The sequence below is a fragment of the Arachis ipaensis genome, chromosome B02, assembly GCF_000816755.2.
Source record: "Arachis ipaensis cultivar K30076 chromosome B02, Araip1.1, whole genome shotgun sequence".
Taxonomy (NCBI): Eukaryota; Viridiplantae; Streptophyta; class Magnoliopsida; order Fabales; family Fabaceae; genus Arachis; species Arachis ipaensis.
Window position 1 is genome coordinate 8245605 of NC_029786.2, and position 11515 is coordinate 8257119.

General features: G+C 36.7%; 2 protein-coding genes across 4 annotated transcripts in view; both read left to right on the top strand.

Annotated features, from left to right (window-relative positions):
- Nucleotides 69-11515, top strand: part of LOC107626750 (putative disease resistance RPP13-like protein 1) — a 45607-nt gene continuing 34160 nt past the window's right edge. The window contains exons 1-2 of the mRNA XM_016329654.2: nt 69-785; nt 1116-1968. Of these exons, the coding sequence (XP_016185140.2) occupies nt 663-785; nt 1116-1968 (976 nt within the window). The 5' untranslated portion in view covers nt 69-662. The remainder of the gene's footprint in view (nt 786-1115; nt 1969-11515) is intronic.
- LOC107624781 (putative disease resistance protein At3g14460) lies at nt 4521-11148 on the top strand. 3 transcript variants are annotated; one of them, XM_021115352.1, is made up of 4 exons: nt 4521-6912; nt 7346-7558; nt 8005-8222; nt 10383-11148. In XM_021115352.1, the coding sequence occupies exon 1, from the start codon at nt 5370-5372 to the stop codon at nt 6906-6908; it is 1539 nt and encodes a 512-aa protein (XP_020971011.1). In that variant the 5' UTR covers nt 4521-5369; the 3' UTR covers nt 6909-6912; nt 7346-7558; nt 8005-8222; nt 10383-11148. The 3 variants fall into 3 exon arrangements, with proteins under 3 accessions (XP_020971011.1, XP_020971010.1, XP_016182723.2); XM_021115351.1 differs by lacking the exon at nt 10383-11148 and adding an exon at nt 8740-9082; XM_016327237.2 differs by lacking the exon at nt 10383-11148 and having other exon boundaries at nt 8005-8713.

An 11515-nucleotide genomic window follows, 5' to 3' on the forward strand; every position in this document is an offset into this window, starting at 1 on the left:
TTCTTATATTATTATTCTTAATTTAATATTTTGAACATTTAATATTCCTATTTTACCCCTATCACTTCTCTCAAACTCAAACCTAATATCATCTGTTATGGATTTTATCGCAGTCACTTCATTGTCTCTATCCATCCATCTTCATCCCGGTCAGCGCCTTCCACCGCCCCTTCGCCGGCGGCAACAGCCTTTTCTCGCGCCAATATGATCACTTACATCGTTTCTCTCTAGATCATCACCCACGTGGCAGTGGCATGAGCGTGGTGGTGAGGGACTAACGTGCACACTGGAGTAACGTCACCGTGGATCCTCCATCTAAGAGCTGGAGCATCCACACCAGATCCGAAATAATCGCCAAGTACCAAATCCTGGAGCGCGTTGGCGCCGGAGCTTACGCCGACGTGTACCGCGGCCGACGCCTCTCCGACGATCTAATCGTCGCACTCAAAGAAATCCACGATTACCAGTCCGCGTTTCGCGAAATTGATGCGCTTCAGATTCTCCAGGGTTCTCCAAACGTCGTCGTTTTGCACGAGTACTTTTGGCGCGAAGATGAGGACGCTGTGCTCGTGCTCGAGTACCTAAGGACGGATCTCGCAACCGTTATTGATGACGCGAAGAAGAAGAAGAATGGACTCCCCGTTGGGGAGATTAAGCGGTGGATGATGCAGATCCTATGCGGTGTTGACTCGTGTCACCGGAACATGATCGTGCATCGGGATTTGAAGCCCGGTAATCTGTTGATCGGAGATGATGGAATTCTCAAGTTGGCAGATTTTGGACAGGTAGTTAATTCCGTTTACTTTTTGTTTATCAGCTTAATTACTGATTATGATATCTGATTACAATTGTTTTTAGTATTACTAGATTCGATTAAGCCTCTAAGAAATGATAAATGATATGAAATTTATGAGGGACAAATTTTCTCTGTAAAGGAATGCTGAGGGTGAATTTATGTCACACAATTTGCATGTTTAGGGATTTCAAGTGCAATAAAAGATGATAAATGATAAGAAATTTGTAGTCTAGTCTCAATTAAGTTAATTGTCTTTATTACTACATATTTTTTCAGTATAGGGAAGGTTTCATGAAATTTTGATTCACTGTGTTTTCAGGCAAGGATACTTGGGGAGCCAGGATTTGATACTTCTGAGGAGAACCCACAAGCTTATGAACATGATGGTTCTTCACTCCAAGCAGGGTCTGGAAATCAAGAGCAGGGAACTGTCCTTCGCGAAGAATATTTTAGAGTCTTGGATGAACTGAAAACAAAGAGATCTGCAGATGACATTGATAAGGATACAAACATTCCTGATGGAAATACCTCCTGTCTTGCAACGTGCACAACAAGTGATATAGATGATGACCCTTTGAAATCCAGCTTTACTTATGAAGCAAGGGAGGACGAAGGAGAAGAATCGGGTTGTCTCACGTCGTGCGTTGGAACTCGTTGGTTTAGGGCTCCTGAGCTCCTTTATGGATCCACAAACTATGGTTTAGAAATTGATCTATGGTCTTTGGGATGTATATTTGCAGAGCTCTTTACACTGGAGCCCTTATTTCCTGGAACAGCCGATATTGATCAGCTTAGTAGGATTATTAATGTTTTGGGCAACCTCGACGAGAAAGCATGGCCAGGTTGTTCCAAACTTCCCGATTATGGAATAATCTCATTTAGTAAGGTGGAAAACCCTCCTGGGCTTGAAGCTTGCCTGCCCAATCGCTCCCTCGACGAAGTGTCTCTAGTAAAAAAGCTGGTTTGTTATGATCCGGCCAAGAGAGCTACAGCAACGGAGCTACTCCATGACAAGTACTTTAATGAAGAACCTCTTCCTGTTCCGGTTTCAGAGTTGCATGTTCCTTTGAACAGAAAGGGAGAAGATGAAAACTCTCCGTGGCATGATTACAATTACATGGGTTCTGATTCTGACCTGGAGGACTTTGGCCCTGTGAATATCACAAAAACTGGTACTGGTTTCTCCATCCAGTTTCCATGAACTAAAGAATTTATGGTACATTGTATTCTTCAGATTGCCTCTGCCATATGTGTTGTTCAACTGGTATTTTATTTGCTGAATGTCACCTGGCAAATCTGTGGTGAGAAATTGATATGAATTTTTTTTACCCCCTGGATAATCTCTGCTAGGGATATATTATTGAAAAGTAAGCATAATGAATTGTTTTACAAATGTAACCTTACTTTATGTATTAGAGATTTAGGACATCAATTAAAGACTGAATTTCTGTATGATTGGACTGGGCTTGTATTATTAAATGTCTTCAAGTGGTTAGTAACGTAGTGTAGAGAATAGAGGTTGAAAATGTGACCTTTGTTCATCACCATCTGCATCTAAATTGCCACAGCTCATTCCAGTACAAGTTTGAGCCTACCACTATAGTGAAGTCATTCCATAAGTAATCTGCAACTGACTTGCAATTATCAAGCATCATGATCTTAACAAGTTCTAATCTGACTGCTCAAAGAATTGCATCAACTATGCAATGATTTAGCTGGTTGTTACTTGCTTGGAAAATTACAGTTGTCAAAAGATTTAGATTTTGACAATATTGTCTTAAAAGATACAACAACAATAAAGCCGTACATAGATCAAATGAACGCTATTAATCTCTATAAATTGTCTCATGTATCAAGTGCTAATTCGTTAATGGAGTTGTGTACGTGGCATATTAGCTATTGACATGGAATACCATTTCTCTAGTGAAAAAAGAAAAAATATTATTTGTACATGTGAATAGCTGGGTTGTGCAAAAAGTCTTAAATCTTCATCAAGTTGCAATTTTACTTTGTTGCATCTCTCGGAATTAAAAACACAGAAGAGTAACCTTCAAGGCAGGTACCACTTAGAGTCAATGTCATCATATTTTAACCTCACACTATCCATTATTGTTATTAATAATGATATGCATTGATATCATATGATGATGATCCTACTTTAAATTATATAGTTAATTAATTTCCATAAAGACTAGTTTCGGTTGATCACCCTTTTGCTATTTGAATATTGTGTTTCAACCTTCAAAGAAGATTATAGAAATGAAGTAAATATCTCGCTTATATGCCTTTTATTATTGTTGAATACCTCGCAAGCATTATTGCAATATTGCTCTCTCTTCCTTACATTCTGAGAATCCAATCACTCACTGATTCATTTGCTGTTGTTGTGATCTGTATCATATCATGGCTGAAGCACTTCTTGTTGGAGCTTTAGTTTCTGGCTTCGCCAATGTTGTTCTTGACAGGCTCATTTAACCTGAGTTTGTCAACTTGGTGGTGGGCAGGAAGCTGGACCGGAAGTTGGTTGAGAGGCTCAAGACTGCTCTCTTGGCTGCTGAAGCTCTGGTTGCTGACGCTGAGCAGAAGCAGTTTGGAAACGATCGTGTAAGGAAATGGTTTGATAGTCTCAGGGATGCTCTCTACACTGCTGATGACTTGCTGGACTGTGTCTTCATCAAAACTGAAATTCGCAACAAGGTACGCACTCATCTTCCTAGCTTCCTTAACTTGTCTGATAGGAAGATGGTGACTAAGATAGAAGAGGTGGTTAAAACAATAGAAGATCTTGAGAAACTCAAAGATACCCTTGGTCTTGAAAAGATTCCAACGAGTAGCTCCTCATGGAGACCTCCATCCACTTCTCTTGTAAAGGGGAATGTGTACGGCAGGGATGGTGATCAACAGGCACTAATCAAGATGCTCAATGACAACAATGATCATAACTTGTCCGTCAGCTCTATTGTTGGTATGGGTGGGGTTGGTAAAACTACTTTAGCACAATGGCTGTTCAACAATAAGGATTTGATGGACGGGGTTGATCTGAAAGCATGGATTTGTGTTTCTGAAAATTTTGATGTTGTTGAGACTACTAAGAATGTTATAAAGGGGATCTCTTCAGGTGTTTGTAGTCTTGACAGCTTTGATTTACTTCAACAACATTTGAAGGAAAAACTGTCAGAAAAGAAGTTCTTCATTGTTTTGGACGATGTTTGGAGTGAAGATGTTGACAAGTGGAATAGTTTTGTCACCCCTTTTCAACATGGGAGAAAAGGAAGCACTATTCTTCTAACTACCTGCAAGGAAAATGTTGGTCGAATAGTCCAACACTATAACTCTTACACTCTCAAGGAACTGTCAGACGATTATTGTTGGTCTATTTTTGCGGACAATGCATCCTTTCCTGAATCAAATGGGAGCTCGGAACTGGAAGAAATAGGTAGAAAGATTGTCAAGAGGTGTGATGGTTTGCCGTTAGCTGCAGAAACACTTGGATGCTTGTTGCGCTCAGAGCATCGTGTTGAAGAATGGAATAAAATACTATCAAATGACATTTGGGAATTTCCTATGCCAAATAGTAAAATTTTTCCTGCATTGTTAATAAGTTACTATCATCTTCCTGAACATTCAAAACGCTGCTTTGTTTATTGTTTGTTGTATCCCAAAGATTATCAATTTGATAAAGATGAATTAATCTTGCTATGGATGGCTGAAAATCTTTAACGACCTCCAAAGAGGGGGGAGACTTTAGAAGGAGTTGCTCAAGAGTGTTTTGATGATTTGGTTTCAAGACTATTTTTCAAGCAGGGCGAGGACTATTTTAGGAAGTATTTTGTGATGCATGATCTCATGCATGACTTGGGAACTTCTCTTGCTGGAAATCTTTATTGTAAGTTCTCAGAAGAACTTAGTGAAAAGGAAGAGATGAGTATTCTAACTCGTCATTTGTCATACGGTGATTCAATCCCTGAGAAAATATGCTCCTCTAATAAAATAGAATCTTTGAGGACATTGTTGTATCTTGAACATGGAGCTTATGCCAGGAAAGGACTTGCAACGTTACCAGGTGACATATTGTCAAAGAATAAATATTTGAGAGTTTTGTCCTTTGGTAGACTCAATATATTTCCTGATTCAATAGATAAATTGATCCAATTGCGCTATTTGGATCTCTCTTGGAGTGATATTGTGGTATTGCCCGAGTCATTGTGCAAGTTGTGTAATTTACAAACATTAAAGCTAGAATATTGTTTTAAGCTGACTATGCTGGCCAATGGCATGTATAAGCTTGTGAATTTGCGGCATCTTGATATAAGGGGTACTCCTCTGAAAGAAATGCCAAAAGGAATGGGCAAATTAAAACAGTTGCACATTTTAAGCAAGTTTGTGGTGGGAAAGCAAGAAGACAATGGAATGGAAGAGTTAGGAGGGCTTTTAAATAAATCTTCATGGATCACTTGAGATTGAGAAATTGGAGAATGTGGTTGATGCCAATCAGGCAAGGAGTGCAAGGATAATAGATAAGAAGCACATTGATGAGTTATTGTTGAAATGGTCTCTGTCTTCAGGTGATGATATGGTTTCAAACACACATACTGATGAACAAGATATACTCCACGGCTTGCAACCACACACAGGCTTGAAAAAGTTTATTGTTGATATATACAAAGGTAAAATATTTCCAGACTGGATTGGGCATTCCTTGTACCAAAACATGACAAGTGTATCTCTACAATATTGCTGGAATTGCTGCGTGCTGCCTTCACTTGGACAGCTGCCATCTCTCAAGTCCCTGAGCATCAAAAGATTTGATCAACTGAAGAGCATTGTCAAGGAGTTTTACAAGAATGAAGGCCGTCAACATTCTTCGCCAATTGCACCGTTTCCCTCACTGGAGAGATTGGTATTTGATGACATGTCATGTTGGGAGGAGTGGAGCTTACCTGACTCAGAAGCCTTTCCTCAGCTTAAGAGTCTTCAAATAACAGCATGTCGAATGTTAAAGGGAGATATGGTTAATCATGTATTAATGAGGATAGTTTCTTCCTCATCGGATGTTTCCAAAGTGCGCCAACTGAATATACAAGATGGTGAAAGATGGAGTAAAAAGATGAGACTTGATGGGGATAGGTTATCAATTAGTGGATTTGAATCTGTGGTGGAGTGTGCATTTAAGGCAAGGATCATCCACCATCTAAATTCCCTCCAAGAAATATATATCTCTTGGTCTGAGTCTGTTGTATCCTTGGGGGGCAATTGTTTACCCAAATCTTTGCAAAAACTCACAATCTTTCATTGCCACCGCATTGAATTACTCCAGCAACAACAGAAGTATGATTTGGTAGATCTACAAATATATGAAAGCTGTGATTCACTGACCTCATTGTCGTTGGATGCCTTTCCTACTCTCATGAATCTCCAGATAAAAGAGAGTTCAAATCTGGAATCAGTGTCAACGTCAGAGCCACCACACGCTTCTCTTCAACGTCTCACCATCTTTAACTGCTCCCAATTAGTGTCTTTTCCCCAAGAAGGACTGGCTACACCCAACTTGACTCATCTCGATGTTAGCAAGTGCTCGAAGTTGGAGGCATTGCCACCTGGCATAAATACTCTTCTCCCAAACTTAGAGTCTCTCGACATACAAGGTTGCCCAAACATTTGTAGGTGGCCAGAGGGTGGTTTGCCGGCTAACCTGAAAGAGCTAAGTGTGAGAGAATGCGAGGAACAAGTGAGGGGTCTATCATGGTTGGGCAACTTGGACAACCTCATTCATCTCACCATCTCAGGTCGTGGCAGTGGGAGCATAATAAAGTCATACCCAGAGGTGGGTTCGCTGCCTCACCTTCCTTCCCTTACCACTCTTGAGATATGCTGGTTCAAGAATCTGGAGACATTGGAGTGCAACGAGCTTCTCCACCTCACCTCCCTTCAGCAATTGCACATTTCAAGCTGTTGGAAGCTGGAGAATATGGCAGGAGAAAAGCTGCCTCCCTCTCTCTTGCTACTTCGAATTCAATGGTGTTCTTTGCTAGAAGAACACTGCAAGAACAAGCATCAACTAATCTGGCCCAAAATTTCCCACATCCCCACCATTAAATTCGTAGATTTCTGAGCAGGTAATTCGCTAACCTTCATGTTTCTCATGCTACCACAATTAAATTCACACATGCATAAATTTCCTTTTCCTTCAAGTCATTTTTTTTTCTCTTTCTTTAAACAACATTAACCACTTGAACTCATATGCCAACTGCAAAATTTGCATTCTTTTCTTCCACTTATGGGGAAAGCTCTCACTTTGCAGTTGTAGTTAAAGAAATATCCTTTCTTACTCTCAGAAACAGTCTTTGCTATATGTAATACTTGTTAACTCATATGTTTCAAAAGAAAATCACTTTTAAAGAGGATGATAACAATTACCATGAAACAAAAATTGAAACACAAGGAATATCCTTTTTCCATGTATTCCAACATTTGAGATTTGTTTTTAGATGTATTAAACAAATGGATGAATTAAATGTACTTTTTTAATGTTTTTACTATCTTCTGCAGGTGGCTTGTGTACATATCAAGATGTAATCCTATACATTGGCTACATATCTTCATTTAATTCTAAGATCATTTGTGGTGGTAATTAAGCTGGATTAAGGTGTTGGGAACCAGATACCGTGTTTTCTGATTTTGGCTTAATGTTATTGAAAAGCAAGGACATGATGGAGAAAGTTAGAGTAGTGGCACTTATGATTGATGCTTTTGTTGTTGTAGGTATATTTTTCTATTCCTCTAATTTTATTTTTGCTGTTTTCCACAGAGAAAAAGTAAGTGATAGCTTAATTTGTGAAAAGAATTCACAGAGTTGTTGTGTTGCAAGATTCTTGTAGGACAGCATGCATGAGGTGTATAAGCTTTCAAAATAGAAGGATCAAGTTATTGCTGTGTAATCATTTTCAACCATAGATTGAATCATTGGATAAAGTTAATATTATTAGATGCCTATAATAAGCTATTCTAATACCAAGAGTAAATGTTCTGTACATATATTAAGCTGCGGTGGAATTCAAATTATTCAAGAAGTATTGTGATAGAATATTTGATCTTTTGGACTTAATTAAAGAGGTTATTGCCATGTAAAGTGAGTGTATTATGTCTATTGAAATCTTTTTCTTTATAACTTGGTAGTATTATGACCATATATTCATCATGCTTCATAGATTCGGACTCTAATGTTACTTCTTCATCAAGCAATCCCACCGAAATCATCAAGCTTTTTTCCCATCATCCTTCACAAATTCAGTTGTATCTTCATCCTGCACTTCCACTGAAATCTCTTTTAGTGCATAGATGCACGATGAATCTTGTTTTGCTTTCTCATTTTGTTCTTCATTCTTGGAACCACGGTCAGCGCCATCCTTGGCTATAACTCTCTCAGGTAAATTTTCATCTTTTTGGTTCAAATTTATATGCATTGGTGCTTGGTTGTTTAAACTTACTGTAAGCATGATTTATGCACTTATTTGAGATTCTCTTGTATCCTTATTTGATTATAGTGGTACTTTTTTTTGTCTGAATGACCAGTAGTTTTTACCGCTTATATTGAGAGGGTTTTCCACGTTAAAATTTTAGTGTCTTGTCCCTATTTTCTTTCATATTTCTGTTATTCGATTGCTGCCACTATTTTGTGTATTGGTACACCAATTATTCTAACAATCAGCTATTCCAATTGATGAGGTATTTGCCAAATCAATGTTTTCTGTTTCTAAAATTGGGAAGTTTTACCTTTAATATTTGGAATTTGTGTGCTTTTGCAACAGAAAAAGTACTTCTTTTCCCAAAAAAAAAAAACGAAAGAAATTTACACAATTTTATATGGGACACTATTTTTGTATTCATGAGATTTTATATGAATAAATATAATAATTATTACTCAGAGGATTCCTATTTGTTAGGATGTATTTCTTAAGAAGTATCTTGTACAAAAGATTAATCCTGAGACTAGGAACAAACACATGGAACTATAGTTGACAGAAACTGGTACTGGTTTCTCCCCGTGGCATGATTACAATTACATGGGTTCTGATTCTGACCTGGAGGATTATTATTGAAAAGTAAGCATAATGGATTGTTTTACTGATGTAATCTTACTTTATGTATTAGAGATTTAGAGCATCAATTAAAGACTGAATTTCTGTATGATTAGACTGGGCTTGTATTTTAAATGTTTTCAAGTGGTTAGTAACTTACTGATGCTATAGAGGTTGAAAATGTGACCTTTGTTCATCACTATCTGCATCTAAATTGCCACAGCTTATTCCATGTTTTACTTCTTGTAATTAATTGTGTTATGTCGTTAATTTTGTATAGATGGTAATTTCACAATTTTGCAATAGAAAAAATAATTAGAATTTTACATAGGAATAGTATGTCATTTATCATCCAGAGTTATAAAATTTAAATCAATTTTGATATGTCACTAAAGGGACACAACAAAACTTTAATCATTTTAATCAATTACATTAATGCATGTCAATTGAATTAAAAAATAATAGTTAAATGCCATTAACATATACATTAAAACTTTGATAATAAAAATAAAATTACAAATATTCAAAGTATATACTATTTGGTCGACTGTACTCTTTTTAATTAGGGAGCTACTCAAATGAAGATGTAAAAAACATCCTTTTATGAAGATCCTTTGTATAAAAGTGTGATTTATTGATTTGGCCACATTTCAAATAAAAAGGACACTTTTTTAACATATCAAAATCTAACCCTTCAATCCATCATCCAAGGGTCAAAAAGAAAAATTATTACATGAAGGCAATTATAATATCTTCATTGGAGTACCCACCTTTTAATATTACTCTATCTCATAATCTGTCAAACAAAATGCCCAAAGTATTTCTAAACACGGTTCAACATTGGCACGACATCCAATCACTAGTTATTCATTCCAACACAACATCCAATTAGTAGGTATAAATTTTAATATATCGTGATTAATAAAATTTATTTATAATTTTATATATTATTTTTTTATGTTTTCATTCTTTAAGTTAATATCTGNNTTCTTAAAAATATAACATTTTTTAATTTATATTATATAATATAATTATTTTAGTTTACTAGACTAAATAAAACATTTATTTATTTTAAAAAATTGAAACGTACTAAATCTAATTTACGGGATTCGTTTGATGATTGATGATTGTGTTTCAACAATCTTTTACGGGATTCCAAAAGGCTTCATATAGCACCTGAACGGAGTAAACGAAAAAAATCTATAACAATCCCAGGCACAAAGACATTAAACATATATAAAATAATTTCAAGATTTATTTCAATACTTTACAACACAATAGAATACTTCACTTTAGCTTTTGTGGTCTGTTCACACAATAAGGTTGTACCTCATTGCAAAATTATAATAGCACTCTGAATATTCGATATTTCTGGTTCTTTTAATCTGTGATTTTAAATTTGAGCATTGAGTATGTTGGAGAACTATGTTCTTTTATAAAATATTCAGTGAATTATTTCTAAATTTTCTTTTGGTTATGTTTAGTTTGACGTTTTACTGTGTTTGTAGGCAAAAGATGCTGGTTCGCTGGGTTCCACCTTCCGAAGGGCCATCAAACTCAATGTGGATGGAAGTTCAAGAAGAAATCCAGGAAGAGCAGAATGTGGCGGCTTGCTCAGAGATCAAGATGGCAACTGTATTGCCGGATTTGTCAGCTATATTGGCTTTGCCGACAGTGTCGAAGCCGAACTAATGGCTATTCGGCATGGTTTGTGGTTGGCATGGCAATCTGGGTACAGAAAGGTGGAATGTGAAAGTGATTGCATGGTGGCTCTGAAGATTATTCATGGCAATGCCGAAGACTTTCCAGAATTCGCACACATTGTCGAAGAAATTCATCAGTTGATGCTTCTTGAGTGGGACGTCACTATCTATCATATCATAAGGGAAGAAAATTCGTGTGCTGATTTTTTGGCAAAGATGGGTTCTTCTTCAAATTATACGTTTTCTCTTATGATCAACCCTCTCCCAGAACTCACTGTTCTTCTTCTTGCCGACTCCAAGAGTGTTCTTTATTCTAGAGTTTAGTTATATGAGGTTATAAAAGTTGTTGAGTTCTTTTTTATTATTCCTTAAATTATGCATGGTTGATGTACTCTTTTTCCTCTATTGGATTTTTTCCCAAGCTCCAGGGGTTTGGTCTATAGAGGTTTTTTAAAGAGGCATAACCTGCATAGGCCAAGTATTCATATAGTCTATACCAATCTCGGTGGAACAATGTACTATTCAGATGTATCATACTCAATTTCAATGAAATTACAAAATTTCTGGAAAAATTATTGAATTCTATATTAACTATTGATAATTGTTAAATTATGTTCATATGCACCAATATAATATCTATTGATACATTGATCAAATCATACACATATATAGCTAAATGTAGTGGATGAAGTATCCCAAAAGTTGAATCGCATTCCGCTAAATGTAGCTGGACACCCTGTTGGACTCCAAGCTCGTGTATCAGAATTCAGAAGTATACTCACTGTTAGAACCTGGATCTCATGATGTTAGAATGGTTGGCATTTATGGTATTGGCGAAATTGGTAAAATAACTATTGTAAAAGCTGTTTCTAACACACTATGTAATCAATTTCGATATGCGAGTTTTCTTGCGAATGTCAGAGAAAATACAAGCCAGT